Source organism: Bombina bombina, chromosome 7, assembly GCF_027579735.1.
Source record: "Bombina bombina isolate aBomBom1 chromosome 7, aBomBom1.pri, whole genome shotgun sequence".
In the NCBI taxonomy this organism is placed as follows: Eukaryota; Metazoa; Chordata; class Amphibia; order Anura; family Bombinatoridae; genus Bombina; species Bombina bombina.
This window is the reverse complement of record NC_069505.1, coordinates 605,654,924-605,678,752: the sequence shown is the minus strand read 5'-3', so window position 1 is coordinate 605,678,752 and position 23,829 is coordinate 605,654,924. Positions and strand designations below refer to the sequence as shown.

Here is a 23,829-nt window from a genome sequence, read left to right as displayed (position 1 = left end):
GATAAAATACAAAAACATAACAGATTAATCTAGTACAGGAGGAAGAAGGTCCTTCCTTGGAGAGCTTACAGTCTACAAGTTGAGGGCCCAGATACATAAGGTTTGGGGTAGCTTGTCACATGGATTGTAGTTGCAACAGTGAGTCAGGCAGTTCAAGATTTATTTTGGTTAGGATGAAAAACAGAGAAGAGATGGTCAGACTCTCTTAATAGGTGTGTTTTCAAGGAGCTATACAAGCTATACAAGGTTGGAGACAGTCTTATGGAGCAGGGTAGAGAGTTCCAGAGGACAGGAGCAGCACCTGAAAAGTCTTGGAGGGGAGAATGGGCTGTAGAAATAATAGGAGGGTTGAGACTTAGGTCAGAGGTTGATTGAACAGGACACGTCAGGGAATTTTTGGAGATGAGAGAGGTGTCGGATGTCTCAAAGAGGGGGGAATAAGAAGCGGCTCAGTTTTGGACAGATTGAGTTGGAGGTGGTATAAAGACATCCAAGAGAAAATTGCAGAGAACAGTTGGAAATCTGGTTAAGTAAAGAGGGAGAGATATCAGGAGAGGAAAGATAGAATTGGGTATGGGTATCATCAGCATATAAGTGGTACGGGAATCCAAAAGAGGTTATAAGTTTTCCAAGGGAGGATGTAGAGAGAGAAAAGCAACCCAAGAAACAGCCTTGCGGTAGTCCAACTGAGAGAGGCAAAGGGTCAGAGGATATGCTGTCAAAGGAAACTGAAAATGAGCAGTTTGAGAGATATAAAGCAAGCCAGGAGAGTGCTGTCTCGGATGCCAAATGAACATTGGATTTTTAGGAGTGCTGTTTGTGAAAGGAAGAGCTGTGAGGCAGACAGGAGAAGATGTAGCATGTTTGCAGAGAAATGTAGGGAAATTAGAAAGACCTTGTTTCTAAGTTGTCCACTCCTTTGTCTAACTACTTGTTATAACTCCCTACACTTATGAACTAACACACTTAGAGAACTACACATGCTGCAGTGATCTAACAAGCAAGCTTGGTCTAACAAGCTATGGGTATTCAATTTATGGGTAATAACAGTCACATGGTCCTAATTAATCAAGGTCATAAATTACAGCAGGATGAAACAAGGCCTAAACAACAATGTAGAAGGCAGAGACAGGGAAGTTTTTAAGGTAATACAAAATATATTATAAATGTAAGATTTGTAAAAATAAAAAAAGCATTATGGCAGCTATATTGTGTGATACGGGAAGGCAGATAGGGTAATCTCTTGTGTGTATGAAAGATTATCCCTAATTTATAATTTAGATATAACAATCTCATCACATATCAATCTCTGTTTGTAGGCCACAGTCACTATCAATTATGTTTTACTTTAACAATTACAAACAAAAACTTTCATAATTACCTCATTTTTTCTATTAATCTTTTGATCAATGACAGGATGACTGATATCTGGTTGACCTGTTTTCTTCTCTTGGCTAGATTGAGGAAACATTGGAGCAACTGGTTGCACGAGACGCAATGCGGATAAGCTAGAAAATAACATTTTAGGGATATAGAAAACAAAGATTACTAAAAGTAACACATACTAAGCTCTCAAAAGCCTTCCAAACCTTAAGTCGATCTGAAATCACCAGAGTTATGTTCCGCGTATACCAAAAAAACAGAAACACAGCACAACTCAGATTCAAGAGTTTTATTTCCTTACAAGTATTGCTTTTCACGCACATTGGCTGTGCACTCACATGTATCACAAGGATATTAGCAATAAGAGTAGACCCCAGGTACCGTCTGTTATTGTCCCTCTGTAACTCGGTGGTATACCTCTGTGCCAGTCCCAACTGCTCTTCTTGAGAATCCTGTGGGCTTATATATATATATATATTTATATTTATATTTAACATTGGTAAAACCAATCTTGCATGAATGTTGAAGTTATTATTGTTATTATTATTATTTTTATATATAAAAGACATTGGAATGTCTAGTATATATATATATATTGCCATCTACTGGTCAATTGTGGAAGATTTGAAAATGTATAAACAGATCCAAATATATATATATATATATATACTAGACATTCCAATGTCTTTTATATATAATAATAATAATAATAATAATAACAATAATAACTTCAACATTCATACAAGATTGGTTTTACCAATGTTAAAAACATTTAAAAAAAACTATTCTATATGTCAAACATTATTACAAATATAGCTTAATTATAACATTGGGTTGGAAATTAAAAATAAAATATAAAAAGTAAAAAGTTTATACATAATAATACCAATTTATATTGTATTATAATAGTTACTGGTAAACAAATCAATTATTTAATTTTGGATTAAATCAAAATAAATTGATATAAATTTGATTCATATCCTGAATCGGAATGCCCTGAAGACTAATTGGATTTTTTTTATTTATTATAAAGATTGACGGTGATATAGTAAAATCTAAATCTAAAACCCAGTGACCCTATGGGATACACGATAAGACTTCTTGAGAAAGTGTGCCCGCCAGCAAACGAAACGTGCAGAAGCCTGGACAGCCCAGAACACGTTGCATACGTCGAAGCCCACAGGAGAGCAGTTGGGACCAGCACAGAAGTATAATTCCGAGTTACAGAGGTACAATAACAGGAGGTACCTGGGGTCTACTCTTATTGCCAATAACATTGTAATACATGTGTGTGTATAACCATTGTGTGTGAGAATCGATACTTGTGTTGAAATAAAACTCTTGAATCTGAGTTGCACTGTGCTCATGTTTTTTTAAATTATTCTCATCGATGAAAGCCATTTGAAACAGACCAGTTAAAGAAACAAAAAAAAGTTTGGAAGTTGTTACCATGGATACGTGAGAGGAACAAAGCAAATGATTTTGAGTAACACTGTTTGAAATACATTATATCCTATAGTCAGTGTGTTTAGAGCTTTTTTATAAAAATATATACAAATATATATTTGCTGACATATAAGTATAAGGCTCTCTCATGATATATCCATGTGTTGAATACTTTCATGGTTATTTTTATTTTTCTATTTCTTTTAAATTTTTACTTTTATGGTGTTGTTTATCTACATAAGGGGATAAAGAAAAGTTTTTATACAATTTTAAAAATATTTCTCAACTTTTACATTAATAATATAAAAGAGTAAGATTTCATTTTATTGTATAAACCTGGTATCTGAAGTGCTTAGATCATTTCAATATTATATGTTCCACAGTACATCTGGATTATTTATCATTTTTTGTAGCTTTTGATTATGTAACCTTAGAAACAAATTATACATTAAGATGATATCTCATATTCAACTTTCACTTTTATGGCATAGCTCAAAATATTTACTGATCTTCATTAAGAAGAGGGAGCATTTAAACCCTTTAAGATTGCTTCCAGCACCTGAATTGAGATTCAGCACTGCCAAAAGACTTAATAGACGCATATTAGTGATAGAATTTGTAGTTTTACCTCCAAAAAGGGTTAGTTGTATTAAATATAGGTTATGTGATTATAAAGTTATTTTCATTTAATTTAAAGATATATTAGTACCTAAAAAAAGTTATTGTTGGAATCCCAGGGAATAGATATGTTAGACTTTGTCTGTTATGTTAGTTATTGTTAATTTAATTTTAATTGTTTAAACTTTTATGTTTACATAATTACTGTAGTTAGCTGAAATTATATAGAGCATGATCTGCAATAAATTCTTTCTCTGTCAAATAAAACAGGTGAGATTTTCAGTACCACTTTTTTCATTATGATTACATTTGGATACATTCGAATGCATTTGGTTCGGATTCATTCGGATTTGATTCGTATTCGAATAAATTCGAATGTATTCGGTTCAGATTTGATTCGTAAATTTGGAAGTTCGGTATGTGTTAGGTGGGATGTGCTGTGTATTAGACTAGTATTATGTTTGTACTATATATTAGGTGTAACCCATAGCAGAGTGAAATAACCTAATATACTTTACAATACTAGTGTAATTGTGATTAGTCCATGGCCAACCGAATGTAACGAATAAATCCGAATTAATTCAGATTTATTTGTTAGTTTCGGTTCTACCGTAATTCGGTAGACGTAACGCACATGTCTAATATATACGCATATCAATACATAAATACATATGTACACACATATATACACACACACACATATATATATATTTACATACATATACATATTTAGACATGTATGTGTATGTTTCTCTATGTTAAAGCCCTTTGAAGCCTTTTTTTTCTAACACCTGATATCTCATATCCCTTATAACTGTTTTGTGCAATATTTTTTAATAGTTTTTATTGGTGAGTGTTATGAGTGTGTGTAAAATATATATATGTATATATATATATATAAATAAATTAACTCCTTAAAATTTCTTCCCTGATAATCCCTAATCAATAAATTAATAATTTCATATTATCAAGCTTGTTCATTGAGTTGCTGCTGTTTCTCACTACACTTTACTCTATGGATCATCGTGCTATCCTTTCTCTAAAGGATTTTATCATCTGGATTACTGCTTCTGTCATCCTGCAAAGAATCCTCATCTCCGGTTTGGGGTTTATCCATATATCACCTAAATTATATAATGTATTTCATCCCGTGGTGTCAGAACTGTCCTTCTATGTTTTTGATTATTTTTAACCTTTACATCTATAATATGCTCACCTCTACATTGCATTAATTCAGTGTAGATTTTTATTCTTAACATTATATATTCAGCTGACCTAATGATAGACCATGCTCCTCTTACTTCTCAAACATTATAACTTTATATGAGATTGCATTGACAAGCTATCCATAGGACTATTTCACTGTCTTTTTTTATTGTATTGGCTTAATGTACAGAAAATATTTAAATGCACATAAATCTATATAATTTTACAATAAATAAATAGTTTCATAAAACAAAAAAACAAAACAAAAAAACAACAACATTTAACAAACCATATCTTACCTATTCTGCATGTGACGAATGATGTCTTCAGGTCCTGGATGAGATTCAGTAAAATATTTCATTTCACCCTTCTGCCCTTCTTTCAATTGACTTTTTTGAGTCGTATGGTGCTTACTGTTGGTGACAACATGATGTGCCTGGTCTACGGTTTGATATTTCTGCTGTAAGAGCTTTTTAATGATGTTTATATAATCCTGGCTTAATGATTCTTGGTATCGGTAATCTGAATCTCTCTGGTTTACTCTACTGATCTTATCAAGCCAGTAGTCCACAATTTCTTTTAACTCCTTTGCACTTTTTTGGATGTAGTACTTTTCATATGTTGTTTTAAGTAGCGTATTGACCTTATTTGTTAACAGATCAGTAAAAATATCAATCAGAACATTTGACACTGTTTCCTGCAGCCCTTTTCTCACTCTAATAACATCAGGGAACCTATTTCGAGCATCTTCTCTGTAGTCATAAGCGTTTGGTATTTTGGAAATAATGCCAGGAATTATGATGTCATTTATTAATATTCTGTAGGGCGTAGATATTACAATGTCTGCAATTTCAATGCTGATTTGGGCAATATTGTCATTTAGTTTAAAATGGTTAACTAAAAACTTCTTCACTTTTTCTAAAATATTCTCAGCAAAGCTGCTTGCTTGTCCATTTTTTAGACTTATGCATGCATCTAAGACTTTTTCTTTTAATGCATATTCAGTCATTTCTGAGATTTTAAACGTATCAGGATTTTCGCTTGTTAGTGGTTTAAAATCTGGTGTTTTTTTCCAAACAAATGCTAATAGTAATACCAGTGTTGACTCTGGAACAGCATTTGAAACAATAAAGCTATTAAGAGCTTTCTCCAAAGCCATATTTTCCATCACACAGCTACTAATATGCCCATTAAAATCTTTCTTTATCTTTTCCAATGCAGCATCAACCACACTTGATACGATAAAATCCATATACATGTAAACTGTTTGTTTGAAATCTGCTGCCTGGGCCATGATTTCTTTAGCTGGAGAGTATGACGCAAAAAATAGTTTCTAAATATCAGTAAAGCTATTGTGTTTTACACTTCTGCTTGCTGGAGATTGGATCACTGAATGAATAATATACTTTGCTTCAGAGGATAAATGTTTTCCATTCGAGTAAACTTTACCAGATGTTTCCTAAGAAAATATTACAATATTATAAATACATATGTAAAACTATATAAATGTACGTTCAGCTTTACAGCTATGTGAATCTTATTTGAACTATGACATTTTTTTTCTTGAATTTTCTTTTCCATTATCTGTTATGGTACTAATGATATGATTCCTAAATTTCTAAGCCATACGCCAGTTTTGATACCAAATGATTACACATTCTTACCTTTCTTATGAGTGCTGCATGCCAAAACCTTCGGGGGGTTTGTCATGAAACAGGGTATTTTACCATGTACAATCCTTAAAAACCTTTAAAAAGCATATCATTTATGAAATAAATAAAAATCAGTAACATACCAACTATCACTCTTTAAAAAGGGTTATAATAAAATTTTGGAATTATTTTCTTTTTCTTTTTTTCTTTTTACATTTTTAATAGAACAGTTTAGCAAGCTGAGCAAGACACATTTATCATTTATCTTTGTTGACTATGGGCCAGATTACAAGTGGTGTGCTATTTAGCACTTTCGCTTCTCTTTAAAAAGCTTCTCATTGTAATAACAGTTATTACAAAGAGAAGCTAGTTGGATAGCAGAACTGGATACAGTGCAACCTAGGGGGCTTAATACATACTTGCCCTCAGCTTGTTTCCTTTCTAGAACAAATTAAATAATAACAAAGTGAAGGAATACGGCTCATAGTTTATTTATTAAGTTTAGTCCCTCTAGTATGTATTATTTTGTATCGCTCCAGAACCAAAAAGCGGACGATTCTGTGTCTTTTTCCTTTTTTCAGTAAACCGGATAGGAAGAAATTACATAGAAGCAAATGATGCTAAGATTAAAAATGTCCACTAGGTGGCAGTAAAATACTGGCTAGGAGAAAAGAGAGAGAACAAGATGATGTCAGCAATAGGGATGGGCGAATGTGTAAATTTCCAAATTTGAATTTAGAACGAATGTTATTACCGAAATTCGAATTACAAATCCAAATGTTGATAAGAACGAATATTCTTAAAAATTCGAAAATCGAATGCTATTTACAGTTTTCGAATGTCACTTTCGAATTCGAATGTTTATAATTATATCGAATGTCCACATTTGAAATTTCGAATTTAACATTCTATTTAACAAATACTATTCAGAAGTTCAATAGTTCATGTGGTAGGGAGGGAATCTAGTAAATTGATACATAATAGATACAAATATATCAATTTGAATGTTTCTATATAGAATATTGCATAATTAGAATATTACATTTAAAGAAAGCATTAGAAATACTATTACAAACATATAAATTCATAAATTCAAATTTTTCAAAACAAATATTTTCGAATGTAATCGTAAAATTCGAACCGAACATTCGAAAATAATGTTAGAATGTTATGTTAACATTCGAAATTCGATTAGAAAATTTGAACCAGAGGGTATTTAAAGGGACAGTCAAGTCAAAATTAAACTTTCATGACTCAGATAGGGCATGCAATTGTATACACCTTTCCATTTTACTTTTATAATCAAGTTTGCTTTGTTCTCTTGGTATTCTTTGTAGAAAGCTAAACCTAGATGATCTTATATGCTAATTTCTATGCCCTTGAAGGCCGGCTCTTATCTCGGTGCATTTGATAGTTTTCCACAGCTAGACAGTGCAGGTTCATGTGTGCCCATAGAGTTACTTATGAGTCAGCACTGATTGGCTAAAATGCAAGTCTGTCAAAAGAACTGAGACAAGGGGGAAGACGGCTGAGGCTTAGATACAAGGTAATTACAGAGGTAAAACATATATTAATATAACTGAGATAAGGGGCAGTCTGCAGAGGCTTAGATACAAGGTAATGACAGAGAAAAAAAGTATATTAATATAACTGAGATAAGGAGCAGTCTACAGAGGCTTAGATACAAGGTAATCACAAAGGTAAAAAGTATATTAATATAAAAGTGTTGGTTATGCAAAACCGGGAAATGGGTAATAAAGGGATTATATATATTTTTAAACAATAACAATTCAGTACAATAGCCCTTTTCAATCAAACACCTTGTCATATACCGTATACCTTTGAACCCTTATAACTTTTTTATTAATATTTACATTTATAATTTTTATTACATAGTATATATATATGAGTGTACATGTATTTTGTAATGTATTTACGTTGTGTTTAGTGCACTTCAGTCAACGCTAACCCCACAAGAGAAAATGTAGTTTGTGCTTCTGTGGTCAAATTTACTTTAAAGTTGTAATATGAGCGCAAGTTAGCACAGGCATGATATTTCAATATTGCGTGCGCGCTACGGTTAGCGTGCCACTTGTAATCTAGCCCAAGGTTCCCAAACTAACCAATTACATGAGAGCAGGGGGCTGTCAATCACCCAGTCAGATCAGTCTCTTTTTGTTTCCATGAAAACCTGAAGCTTATATTATGGTCTTCACCAGACACTTAAAGGGACAGCCTACTTGACATTTTTAATTGTTTAAAAAGATAGATAGTCCCTTTATTACCCATTACCCAGTTTTGCATAATCAACATGATTATATTAATATGCTTTTTACCTCTGTAATTACCTTGTATCTAAGCCTCTGCAGACTGCCCCCTTATCTCAGTTATATTAATATACTTTTTACCTCTATGATTACCTTGTATCTAAGTCTCTGCAGACTGCTCCTTATCTCGGTTATATTAATATACTTTTTACCTCTGATTACCCTGTATCTAAGCCTCTGCAGACTGCCCCTTATCTCAGTTATATTAATATACGTTTTACCTCTGTGATTACCTTGTATCTAAGCCTCTGCAGACTGCTCCTTATCTCAGTTATATTAATATACTTTTTTCCTCTGTGATTACCTTGTATCTAAGCCTCTGCAGACTGCTCCTTATCTCAGTTATATTAATATACTTTTTACCTCTGTGATTACCTTGTATCTAAGCCTCTGCAGACTGCCCCTTATCTCAGTTATATTAATATACTTTCTACCTCTGTGATTACCTTGTATCTAAGCCTCTGCAGACTGATCCTTATCTCAGTTATATTAATATACTTTTTACCTCTGTGATTACCTTGTATCTAAGCCTCTGCAGACTGCTCCTTATCTCAGTTATATTAATATACTTTTTACCTCTGTGATTACCTTGTACCTAAGCCTCTGCAGACTTCCCCTTATCTCAGTTATATTAATATACTTTTTACCTCTGTGATTACCTTGTATCTAACTCTCTGCAGACTGCCCCTTATCTCAGTTATATTAATATATTGTTTACCTCTGTGATTACTTTGTATCTAGGCCTTTGCAGACTGCTCCTTATCTCAGTTATATTAATATACTTTTTATATCTGTGATTACCTTATATTAATATACTTTTTACCTCTGTGATTACCTTGTATCTAAGCCTCTGCAGACTGCTCCTTATCTCAGTTATATTAATATACTTTTTACCTCTGTGATTACCCTGTATCTAAGCCTCTGCAGACTGCCCCTTATCTCAGTTATATTAATATGCATTTTACCTCTGTGATTGCCTTGTATCTAAGCCTCTGCAGAGTGCCCCTTATCTCAGTTATATTAATATACTTTTTACCTCTGTGATTACCTTGTATCCAACCCTCTGCAGACTGCCCCTTATCTCAGTTATATTAATACACTTTTTACCTCTGTGATTACCTTGTATCTAAGCCTCTGCAGACTGCCCCTTATCTCAGTTATATTAATATACTGTTTACCTCTGTGATTACCTTGTATCTAAGCCTCTGCAGACTGCTCCTTATCTCAGTTATATTAATATACTTTTTACATCTGTGATTACCTTATATTAATATACTTTTTACCTCTGTGATTACCTTGTATCTAAACCTCTGCAGACTGCTCCTTATCTCAGTTATATTAATATACTTTTTACCTCTGTGATAACCTTGTATGTAAGCCTCTGCAGACTGCTCCTTATCTCGGTTATATTAATATACTTTTTACCTCTGTGATTTCCCTGTATCTAAGCCTCTGCAGACTGCCCCTTATCTCAGTTATATTAATATACTTTTTACCTCTGTGATTACCTTGTATCTAAGCCTCTGCAGACTGCCCCTTATCTCAGTTAAATTAATATACTTTTTACCTCTGTGATTACCTTGTATCTAAGCCTTTGCAGACTGCCCCTTGTCTCAGTTATATTAATATACTTTTTACCTCTGTGATTACCTTGTATCTAAGTCTCTGCAGACTGCCCCTTATCTCAGTTATATTAATATACTTTTTACCTCTGTGATTACCTTGTATCTAAGCCTCTGCAGACTGCTCCTTATCTCAGTTATATAATATACATTTTACCTCTGTTATTACCCTGTATCTAAGCCTCTGCAGACTGCTCCTTATCTCAGTTATATTAATATACTTTTTACCTCTGTGATTACCTTGTATCTAAGCCTTTGCAGACTGCCCCTTGTCTCAGTTATATTAATATACTTTTTACCTCTGTGATTACCTTGTATCTAAGTCTCTGCAGACTGCCCCTTATCTCAGTTATATTAATATACTTTTTACCTCTGTGATTACCTTGTATCTAAGCCTCTGCAGACTGCTCCTTATCTCAGTTATATAATATACATTTTACCTCTGTTATTACCCTGTATCTAAGCCTCTGCAGACTGCTCCTTATCTCAGTTATATTAATATACTTTTTACCTCTGTGATTACCCTGTATCTAAGCCTCTGCAGACTGCCCCTTATCTCAGTTATATTAATATACATTTTACCTCTGTGATTGCCTTGTATCTAAGCCTCTGCAGAGTGCCCCTTATCTCAGTTATATTAATATACTTTTTACCTCTGTGATTACCTTGTATCCAACCCTCTGCAGACTGCCCCTTATCTCAGTTATATTAATACACTTTTTACCTCTGTGATTACCTTGTATCTAAGCCTCTGCAGACTGCCCCTTATCTCAGTTATATTAATATACTGTTTACCTCTGTGATTACCTTGTATCTAAGCCTCTGCAGACTGCTCCTTATCTCAGTTATATTAATATACTTTTTACCTCTGTGATTACCCTGTATCTAAGCCTCTGCAGACTGCTCCTTATCTCAGTTATATTAATATACTTTTTACATCTGTGATTACCTTATATTAATATACTTTTTACCTCTGTGATTACCTTGTATCTAAACCTCTGCAGACTGCTCCTTATCTCAGTTATATTAATATACTTTTTACCTCTGTGATAACCTTGTATGTAAGCCTCTGCAGACTGCTCCTTATCTCGGTTATATTAATATACTTTTTACCTCTGTGATTTCCCTGTATCTAAGCCTCTGCAGACTGCCCCTTATCTCAGTTATATTAATATACTTTTTACCTCTGTGATTACCTTGTATCTAAGCCTCTGCAGACTGCCCCTTATCTCAGTTATATTAATATACTTTTTACCTCTGTGATTACCTTGTATCTAAGCCTTTGCAGACTGCCCCTTGTCTCAGTTATATTAATATACTTTTTACCTCTGTGATTACCTTGTATCTAAGTCTCTGCAGACTGCCCCTTATCTCAGTTATATTAATATACTTTTTACCTCTGTGATTACCTTGTATCTAAGCCTCTGCAGACTGCTCCTTATCTCAGTTATATAATATACATTTTACCTCTGTTATTACCCTGTATCTAAGCCTCTGCAGACTGCTCCTTATCTCAGTTATATTAATATACTTTTTACCTCTATGATTACCTTGTATCTAAGCCTCTGCAGACTCCTACTTATCTCAGTTATATTAACATACTTTTTACCTCTGTGATTACCTTGTATCTAAGCCTCTGCAGACTGCCCCTTATCTCAGTTATATTTATATACTTTTTACCTCTGTGATTACCTTGTATCTAAGCCTCTGCAGACTGCCCCTTATCTCAGTTATATTAATATACTTTTTACCTCTGTGATTACCTTGTATCTAAGCCTCTGCAGACTGCCCCTTAGCTCAATTATATTATTATACTTTTAACCTCTGTGATTACCCTGTATCTAAGCCTCTGCAGACTGCTCCTTATCTCAGTTATATTAATACACTTTTACCTCTGTGATTACCTTGTATCTAAGCCTCTGCAGACAGCCCCTTATCTCAGTTATATTAATACACTTTTTACCTCTGTGATTACCTTGTATCTAAGCCTCTGCAGACTGCTCCTTATCTCAGTTATTTTAATATACTTTTTACCTCTGTGATTACCTTGTATCTAAGCGTCTGCAGACTGTTCCCTTATCTCAGAGTTTTTTTTTTCTATACAAACTTTCATTTTAACCAATCAATGCTGGTTCCTGCTTTACCATTATCATTCTCCATAGGAGTGAGCACAATATTAAATGTATGACACTCATGAGCTTTGCACTGTCTGGTTGTAGTGCATGTTAGTGAGCACAATGTTATCTATATGACACACATGAACTAGAACTGTCTGGTAGTAGTGCCTGTTAGTGAGCACAATGTTATCTCAATGTTATCTATATTACACACACGAACTAGCAGTTCTGGCTGTGAAGAGCTAATAAAATGCCCTGAGATAAGAGGCAGTCTGCAGGGGCTTAGAAACAAGCAGATATTTCAAGGTTATAAAGTATGTTAATATAACAATGTTGGTTGTGCAAAGCTGGGGAATGGGTAGTAAAGGCATTATCTATCTTTAACAATAAAAAAATTAAAAAAAGACTTTCCCTTTAATTCATTACAATTTATTTGTACTTTGTCCCTGAGCAAAATGCAGCACTATTTTTTGATATAAAGTATTATCTTTTAAGGCTTTATATGAAATGTTTATTAATCAAAACTTATAGTAAAGATTCTCATTAGTTTTATGGTAAGAAAATATATTCTGCTTTTACAACAATTTTTTAAACAAATATAACTAGATTTTTATGCACCCTTTTGGCTTGCTATGAATTACTTAACAGATAAGTTGTTAAATACAGTTACACAAAAACTTGTTGAACGCATGCACGCTAACATTCAATCAGTAGTGGTATTGATGATATGCTCTGGAATTTCACTTTTTTTAAAAAAATACAATCAATAAACAAACCAACCCTAATTAAATATCAAATAGGAGGCCTTAAAGGGACAGTCTACACCAGAATTAGGGTTGCCACCCGTCCCTTAAAATACAGAGCACTTATAAGTTACACCACCAGACGTGGACTCCTTGCTCAGTGTGCTTAGAGGAATATGGCTACACCTCACTGACGAGGCCCAATGAAGGCCGAAACGATGGTCTGGGGTTGCTGTGTTCCTTGTTCAGAGAGGAATTGCCTGGTATTTCGGCGCTGGACTGACCGTAAAAGGCGGGATCAGACTGATATACTACAGGAAAGTTCTACTCTGTGAAAAGCATTACTGGGCTAAAAGAAGCTGCACCCAGGTGGTAAATCGCCATAGAACAGGCTAACAATGGTATTGAGCCAGTTGTTCGTTCCTGTGAGTGTGCTTCTCTCTGTGTGTGTGTGTATATATATATATATATATATATATATATATTCACAGATGCAGTGAAAGTTGCAGGGAGCATTCAGGCATGAGTGTCATGAAGGGGTCTAATCACTCACTTGAGTCACTTGAATAATATGAGACAACTTTTAAAAAATAATGGGAAGCTCATGTGTATGACAAGGAACTCTCTCCTGGTGTAAATGTTGCTTTTGACACTATAAGAAATATTAATAATATATTCTGTGGTTACCAGATTTCTATGGACCCTTGTTTCTTCATGCATTTAAAGCAGTCCCTCACCCTGAGACCTTCACCCCACTAAAGACCCCCGCCCTAACCGCCAACGTTAATCTGACAAACCAAATTTAAAAAAATTCTAAATAAAAATGTAAAAAAATTAAGAAATAAAAATATTTAAAAAAAACGTCCCAATTAAAAATAAATACAAAACAAATAACATATATATATAACACAAGGACACAAAAAAATGCAATTTACTCTCAGCCTAATGATTTTTTTATTTTTTTATTTGAGTGTTAGATTAGTGTTTAGGGTTAGGGTGAGGATATCCCTTAGGCTGGGGGGCTGCTTTAATGGGGACAATGTATAATCTTTAAGGTTTCAGTTTAAGTAGAAGATAGTAAGCAACTCACAAGTTGCTACTCAAATTTAAAGTATTAAACCAGATTTTGGCATTAAAGGGACAGTCTAGGCCAAAATAAACTTTCATGATTCAGATAGAGCATGTAATTTTAAACAATTTTCCAATTTACTTTTATCACCAATTTTGCTTTGTTCTCTTGGTATTCTTAGTTGAAAGCTTAACCTAGGAGGTTCATATGCTAATTTCTTAGACCTTGAAGCCCACCTCTTTCAGATTGCATTTTAACAGTTTTTCACCCCTAGAGGGTGTTAGTTCACGTATTTCATATAGATAACACTGTGCTCGTGCACGAGAAGTTATCTGGGAGCAGGCACTGATTGGCTAGACTGCAAGTCTGTCAAAAGAACTGAAAAAAGGGGCAGTTTGCAGAGGCTTAGATACAAGATAATCACAGAGGTTAAAAGTATATTATTATAACTGTGTTAGTTATGCAAAACTGGGAAATGGGTAATAAAGGGATTATCTATCTTTTAAAACAATAAAAATTCTGGTGTAGACTATCCCTTTAAAGATGAGGTACATGTTGAAAGTGCTAAACTGGGCTTTCTGGATTTCACAGCATTACAGCTTGCTAGTGACACAAATAACTCATAATAAAAAAGTAATGAATTGTTTCAATATATATATATTTATACATGATTATATATAGGTATAGATATATATATCAGCGCTGCGGAATCTGTTGGCGCTCTACAAATACCTGATAATAATAATAATAATAATAATAATAATATACAGATAAATATAGGAATATCTCTACAGAAATACCTAGAACATATTTCTCTATGTGATGTCTATATTTGTGTACATATATATTTATGTGTTTATATGTATATATATGACTGTAAATACATAAATAGACATATAAATACATATGTACACATGTATACACATATAAATATACATACATATACTTATTTAGACATGTATATGTATGAATCTCTATATCCTTTGCCTGTTTTTTTTTTTCTCTAACACCTGAGATCTCATATCTTTGAGCCCTTATAACTTTTTTTGTGCAATATTTTATCTAAATAATTTTAATGAGATGATGTTATTATGAATGTAATTTTACTTTATAATGTACTGTGTTTTGTGCAACTTTTTTGTTTGCGAAACAGTTAACCAGGGCTCTGAAGTTGTGGAAATCATTCTAGTGATCACATTTACTTTTATTTTGTAATACAAGAAGTAAACCCACGATAAACACCCATGATAAACCCCTTTTGTTTGCGCTTAACTGTTAGCGCTCCACTCATAAACTTACCCATAATCATCTGCAACACATGCATTTTTCATTCTTCTAAAACAAGGCTGAAACACATTGCAGCATACTATATGTTATTTAAACAATATATGATATGACGTTTTTGGTTGATGTATATGTTTCTTTTTATAAGATCTGTTGGGAGAAATCCGTATGCTGGTTGCCGGCAAGCAGGAATGTTGTGAAAAGCAAAAATCTAAATTTCACTTCAATGTAAGTGCCAACATGTGAGCTGTTTACCACCCCCTCTTTAAAGCCAATCTTTAGAAACTAAATTACACTATAATGGTGTCCTCTGTTTTTTCTTCACCTGTTTATGATTATGATGATGTGATCATGTACCATATTACATATTGCTTTTATCTAAGGTATGGTTTTTGCTGCATGTGATCTCATAGACAGTTATAATAAATCTCTCATTACCCAGAATGCCTTTACGGGGTTTAAGCTTATAATAAATATCGGACACCAACGCAAAAATGACATGCTCTAATATTATTCATAATTTAATATTAGAATGTCCCTTTAAAAGAAGAAACCTAAAGTTTTATTTTGTTATTCAGAAAAACGACAGTTTGTTTGAAAATTTTCCAATTTACTTCTGTTATCAAATGTGATTTTTTTCTATAGGTATTCTAGGTATGTATAATACATTATATGGCATCAGTTGTTATACACCTTCAAGTACTAGATAGAAGAATTGATTATGCCATTTAAAACGGTTGAATGTATTCTTGAGCCTACCTACCCGCTTTTTAACAAAGGATTGAAAGAAATTGAAGTATTAGTATCTCTCTCTCTCTCTCTCTCTCTCTATATATATATATATATATATATATATATATATATATATATATATATATATATATAAATATTATTTTATTTTATTAACATTTACAGTCCATCTGAATCAAAAAGACCATTTTGGGTTTCATACTGTACTTTTAGAGCAAATAAAGCAATTAATATCACTAATAACCCAAACAAAATAATTATATATATATATATACAAACACCACACCTAGTTTAAAGTGATACAATAATAATACTAAATAAAAATGTACCTGCAACCACCTGTTAATTAATTTGAAAGTTGTTACAGAGTAATGCTTATATTCCTGTTTTTTTTTTCTTTTGAGGAACTGCTACATTGAAGAGAATCCAAAAATAAAATCATTTATTCATCTACAATAGTAAGGACTTTTAGTGATTGTATCTCTTTTCCAATATTAGTGCACGTGTGTTCTTGTTCACATTGTTATTATTATTATTAATATTACTAATAAATACAATTATTTATAATAACAAAGTATCTGTATATTTATCTCAATAATAGAGATAGAGAGATAGAAAAATATATGATTTACGATTAATGTATAAGTAAATCTTATAACATGCATATGTCCGTGTTTATGTTGATTACTGTTTTTTTAATTGAAAAAAATCACTAATATATTCATCATAAATAAAATGCATTAGAAAAAACACAAATATTATCATTGAATTCATTAGTATAAAAAATAAAATAAATATGTTTATTACAAAAAATGTAACTATTGCATAAATTCTTCACAGTGTGATAAATATCAAGCTTAATGATCAATGTTTTTAAAACTATAATAATTTGCCTTAGAAATAAACATCATATCCAGTAGATAAAACAGATAAAAGGCACACAGAGAAAGCTTTATCTAGGTCTGGACAAGCAGTAATAAAAGTACAAATTAAACATACAACCTTCAAGACAGGTGCTTATGATCGGCATCTAAAGCTTGCACATCTTGGGACTGCCCAGAGACCAGGACACTGCGAGGAATGTCACACATATGAGCAGTTACAGAGAATCTTGGCTTTATCATGTGACATTAAATCAAATCAAGCCTTCATAAATCAACAGGAAAATAACATTTTGCTTTGATACAACTAATGCATTCATATCTATAAATAGTTCATTATAATGAAACCATGACTAAGTGCTGCCAAAACTTCACTTCTGGCTATTCACTATACACGAAGGTTGTAATTTTTGTGAATACAATTAAGAAGACTAAAAAATCAACACATTTCACACAGGAAATGGAAACATTATACAGTAGTTACTGGGGGGGGACTCTTTATTTTACAATTGAATACAATTTAGTATAACAAAATTCTTCATAAAAATTATCTTCAGCCACACATTCTAGTTTAATGCATTCAGCAACTTTCTGCTAATCAGTGAATTCTATTTCTCATTTAAAACACAGTGGGAATAAAGACATGAAACTGTCAGATACATCAAATTGATTAACTAAATAATAGTACAGGAGTATGGTATTATATGTATGTAATGAAAATTGTACATAAAATAGCTACCCTTCCATGGAAGAAACATGTCTTCCAGTACCTGCACCAGCACTATAATTCACTGAGATATGAGTTTGTAAAGGTTTCTTGGAAGTTTAGGCTGAAATTATTATGCAGGTAGCAGCTCAGCCAGAGGAAGACTAGACATAATGTTTTATAGAGTCTGGAATGTCCAGGGAATGTTCATGATCAGGGTCAAAGTTTATAGGATTTATCATTTAGTTCTAAATATATGTAGATAATCTGCCTGCTATGATGTCTTGACTCTTAATGCCTTAACAAATATATGTACATAAAGCTGCATATCTCAATGCGAGATTCCGTTAAATATTCAGCAGAAGATATAGCTTAAATGACTCAAACCTCACATACATTGAATATTTGCATAAATGACGTGGCCCAATGAAAAAGACTGAGACCGTATTTAAAGATGGAGTTCACCTTAACACAGCATCTTGAAAAAGCCCAACGTGGGGTGAAATGCATAGATTTTAACTGTGTAAAGAGAGGATGTTATCCAAATTACCTGAAAGAATAAACTCTGTTGATTGCTGTTTTATGTTCCCAACTGAGAAACAGAGGAGGAATACCCCTGTGTACACATAGTACTAAGAGCAGGTGAGAAGTCGAACCACCAACCAAAAGAAAGAAAACTTGTGCAAGTTTTGAAAAAAAAACAACGATCGTCAAATTATGACATCATCAGAAGATGCTACCGCAATCAGCGTTTAAGCAATTCGGAGAGAGGAAGTCCTTGTGAGTGGTGAGATTACCTGCACAGCAGGTACAAAAAAGAGAGAGAAGTTTGACAGTACCCAGCACTCACAAAACACTATATAGTAACAGTATGCATTGAAAACCGGACTGTGTCCAGAACTGGTTATTAAAACGTAACTTTTACTAATGATAGAATAAAATAAAAAAGGTTGGTAAATAGTACCAAATGTATAACATAAATATGTGAGACATACATTTAAAACTTAGATTAAGAAACAGATCAGGACTGTGTGTGTGAGACTTCAAAAACAGAATTACTTCCCTGGGTAATAGTTCAAATACACCGTAACCCTCAGGGCTCAGAGAATACACGGATTGCTCTAAAGCTAATCTAAAAAGGGGATTGACCCCAACAACATTACCTAATCTGAGCAATACTGGTATCAAGAGCAGGAGAGGAAACGGTTTATAAATGACTGATTAAGGAAGGCAATTGCCACATCAATATAAGCTTAGAAAAGTCCCAGGTAAACACAAATTAGCAAGTCTCATGCACACAGACAAGGCCTATAACGTGTCATAAGCTCTGAATCCTTGTCTGAAATTATAGAACACCTTATAACTTTTGTTATGCATATCTTGCTTACACACAGATAGGCAATCTCTTTATGATGTCATGAGGAGTATTTTGATACCAAATACCATATATTTTGCACTCTTTATGGTTCCAAGGCATTATGACTTATAAAAGTATATTTATTTTCAAGGCTGGTTGTCCTGTCAATAACCCCAAGTTAGTGCCTGGATAGAGGCACTGTGTTCTATCCCTTTCTGTGCTGACAGGTTGGTGCAATAAACTGACCCTAGGCCATAAATTCACTTTTGTTGACTTTACAAACTATTTATGAGGGCTCTAGCTTCTCTAAGGGAAAAACACAGGAACTCATTTCTTCTGAAAAAAAACAACAACATTTTTCATCACGCAGGCTAAAAAAATAACAACCCTTGAGGTCTTGATGAAAAAGGCCATTAATGGCTTGGTGAAAGTGAGCTTCCCAAACACACCGACATTAAACTGAGTAAGTGAATTGTACAGTCTACTACTAACTCCTGGCATGTATCTCACTACATTCTCCAGATATCGATCCAATGGAACTGTACCATTCCATAGGTAAAAAAAGGATAAAATAATTTAACAGACACTAAGTTCTTTACAAGAGTGCAAGCTTTTAGTTAAAACCTATCAAAAGTTAAGAGGTAACAGTATCATACAGTTACTAAAAGGTTTAATGGGCTCTCACAAAACCTGCTATCTATTTATACTGGGTGTGCATAGGCACATACTAAACCCCTTTCTTCCTTGCTTAATATATAAATGTACGTATGTATGGGTATATGTCTGGGGGCATTTGTGCTATGTTGTGTGTGTACCTACCAACCATACAAGCCTCCACCTCAACTGTCCTGCTTATGTCCTGCCATCTGAAATATTTTTTGTAGTACAAGATACATCATTGAAAATAAGAATAATTACATCCTTCCTTAGAATGTTTTGTGACACATCTTGTTGATTAATAAAAATTAGTATGTAAAAAAAAAAAATCAAGACAATGTTATAAACAAAGTGGTATGGTATCACTTAAAGGGACACTGTACCCAAAAAATTTCTTTCGTGATTCAGATTGAGCATGAAATTTTAAGCAACTTTCTAATTTACTCCTTGTGACAGACCCTTCAGTCAGGACTGAAAGTGTTAACTTTATTTTCTAACCACAAGTGGCTGGCTCCAGCTACAATCTAATTAATGCTTAGCATTCTATTGTTTGATCACCCCCAGAGAGAAACGCCTAAGTGATAAGGAGAGTCAAGAGTGTCCTGTGGTTGAAGTGTTTAAGTAATATAATCCTATTGTATCATGTCAAGGGCGCTTCTCCCTTTTATCTAATGTACAACATTCTTTCAACCCCCATCTGAGGGGGGGTCAAAAACCTGTATAAATCTGTGTGCTGCCTTCAAATAAAGTTGTCATTCTGTTTTAAACCTGAAACTGGCTGGGTTGTGAATTGCTGATTGTCTATGCAGGACATTGTTCATCTGGGGTTAACCCTTGGTACACAGTTGGTACCGTAACATTGGTGGCAGCGGTGGGATAATCCTTATCGCCCAGAAGAGCAACTACACAAGCCAGTAACCTCAGGAAGAGGGGGATTATTACAATACTGACTAAGATGGAAAGAGTACCAGGGACAGAAGGAACCAATGGGCCCAGCATAGCAGACAGAACCCCTGAAGAAGCAAGTTTTGACCGGGCTGTCAAAATAAGACTGGCACATTATGGCCCCAACCCATCTGCGGAAATTATCGACCGGGTCATAGCAGCTGTGGAGGCCAACCTACTTCGCCAAAGCGGCGCTGCAGCAAACCCATTGGAAAAGAGAAAAGTAAATTTTGCAGCTTTTAAAAACTTCCTGGAAACAGAAGGAGAGATTGATGGGTACCTTGCGGATTTTGAGAGGCAATGTGCACTACACAAGGTACCCGCAGAGGACTGGGTCATGATATTATCCGGAAAATTATCCGGCCGGGCCAGTGAGGCTTTTCGGGCCATTCCAGATGAGGAAGTCAGGGATTATAATACTGTAAAAGAGGCTCTGCTCTCCAGGTATGCGGTTACACCGGAGGCATACCGGAGGCGGTTCAGAGACACTGTTAAATTGGCTGGTGATTCCTACCTTGAGTGGGCATGTAAGGTGCACCGCACAGCAGCTCACTGGATAGCGGGGTGCCAAGCCGTATCTGGGGAAGAGGTGCTGCAGCTATTCCTGTTGGAACATTGCTTCGACAAGTTACCCGCAGGAGTTCGAGAGTGGGTTCGGGACCGTAAACCCTCCACCCTGCATGAAGCGGCTCGCTTGGCAGATGAGTATACGGATGCCCGCAAACTGGACACTGCTACCACTAAGCCCCCTGCCAGAGTGGAGTACAGACCCCCAGTCACCCCAGCACCTGCCAGTTACCAACCCCCAGCGCACCGCTATACCACACGGTCTCGGGCCACGAACTACCCTCAGAGAGCCTGGTTCAATTCGCGGGGCTACTCACAACCTATTCGGTGCTTTGGATGTAAGCAACTAGGGCACAAAAGACCAGAGTGTCCCCTAAACGCAGCGAACCAAGCACAGTCCTGGAGAAGACCCGCTAGCGGAATCCCACGTAATCCTCAGCCTGCGGCCCGCTATGTAGAGGCGCAAGAATGCTGGGGCATCCTACATGAGGCAGACCTTGTGCAAGCTGCCCACCGGAATAACCGGCAACTGGTTAAAGTGAATGGGAAGGAGGTCAGTGGTCTACGGGATACTGGTGCTACCATGACCTTGCTTCGAAAGAACTTGGTGTCTGAGAAACAGCACACAGGAGACACTGTGGCTGTGAGGGTAGCAGGGGGCACTGTGTTCCGCCTGCCTGTTGCCAGGGTGCATTTGGATTGGGGAGGGGGCGCTAGACCTGTGAATGTGGGGGTCATGAAGGATTTACCAGCTGATGTTCTCCTTGGAAATACCTTGGTCCCCCTTGTTTCTGCCTATGCTCCCATGGGTCCCGCTGATGTTAACCCTGTGACTACCCGTGCTCAGATCCGTGCAGCAGAGACTGACCCCCCTGCTGCTAAGCCCCAGGACGCTGAGCTCAGTAAATCTCTATCCGCTATTGATATGTGGGAGTCACGTTACAATGCGCTGATGAAGGAGAAGAGTCACGTAGAGGATAAAATGGTCACGTTAAATAATCATGTAACAGTGCTAGCGGGAGAGAAGAGGAGTGCAGAGGAAAAAGCACGTTTAGAACAGGAATCTCTGCTAGACAAGCTGCACCGACAGACTGCAGAAAACACCAGCTTGAGAGTGGAACATGAAACATTAAGGACAAACTTAGTGACACTGGAGGAGAAGCTGACGCTGGCTCATAGGGAGGTGCAGCAACTCAAGGGCACCCTATGTCAGTATGAAGGGATTGTGGATACCTATAAAGAGCAGGTACAAAAACCACGTAAAGAAGCCGATGATATTTTGAAGGACTGTTTAGCCCTAGTCAGGGCACTGAAGAGGTTGAACCCTTATTTATACAGACAGGGATTCTCTCTCATAACGGGAATACAGATGGATTGTCCCAGCAAACTGACATGCCTACCACCCCTTAGTCCGGTCATCCCCAGGTTGACCCGCAAAAGGGTCAAGCCGGGTCTGCCGGAGTGTTCCACAAGGGGGGAGCTATGTGACAGACCCTTCAGTCAGGACTGAAAGTGTTAACTTTATTTTCTAACCACAAGTGGCTGGCTCCAGCTACAATCTAATTAATGCTTAGCATTCTATTGTTTGATCACCCCCAGAGAGAAACGCCTAAGTGATAAGGAGAGTCAAGAGTGTCCTGTGGTTGAAGTGTTTAAGTAATATAATCCTATTGTATCATGTCAAGGGCGCTTCTCCCTTTTATCTAATGTACAACATTCTTTCAACCCCCATCTGAGGGGGGGTCAAAAACCTGTATAAATCTGTGTGCTGCCTTCAAATAAAGTTGTCATTCTGTTTTAAACCTGAAACTGGCTGGGTTGTGAATTGCTGATTGTCTATGCAGGACATTGTTCATCTGGGGTTAACCCTTGGTACACAGTTGGTACCGTAACACTCCTATTATCAAATTTTCTTCATTCTCTTGGTATCTTTATTTGAAATGCAAGAATGTAAGTTTAGATGCCGGCCCATTTTTGGTGAACCACCTGGGTTGTCCTTGCTGATTAGTGGATAAATTCATCCACCAATAAAAGTGCTGTCCAGAGTACTGAAACCAAAAAAAAGCTTAGATGCCTTCTTTTTCAAATAATGATAGCAAGAAAATGGAAAAAAAAATGGTAATAGGAGTAAATTAGAAAGTTCCTTAAAATTGCAAGCTCTTTCTGAATTGCAAAAGAAAAAAATTGGGTTCAGTGTCCCTTTAAGCAAGATTTCTTCTACTGGAAGTGGGCAGGGTACTGCCCCCTCCTGGATCATACCAATGATATCACACCCACTGTCAGTCTATGCCACTGAGGAGTTGGAATATTTAAATTTTCTGTGCTATAGAGGTGTTTTCTGTCCTTGACTCAAATTTCATGCACCAACAGAGAGAACAGATTTTGCGATTCACTGAGAGACCTCCTCACACTGTAGGGGCAACATGAAACACAAACAAGAAAAACACAACTCAGATTCAACAATTAAAACAAGTGCTTACATAAAAATTAACGGTCTTG

At 35.3% G+C, this 23,829-nt stretch overlaps 1 protein-coding gene across 1 annotated transcript in view; it reads right to left on the bottom strand.

The window, feature by feature from the left end:
- The window catches only part of LOC128636682 (uncharacterized), a 144,405-nt gene that overhangs the window by 108,589 nt on the left and 11,987 nt on the right, over positions 1–23,829 (bottom strand). Inside the window, exons 2-3 of the mRNA XM_053689670.1 lie at positions 4,953–5,958; positions 1,382–1,508 (exon numbers count right to left, since the gene is read on the bottom strand). Coding sequence (XP_053545645.1) covers positions 1,382–1,508; positions 4,953–5,958 — 1,133 coding nt within the window. The remainder of the gene's footprint in view (positions 1–1,381; positions 1,509–4,952; positions 5,959–23,829) is intronic.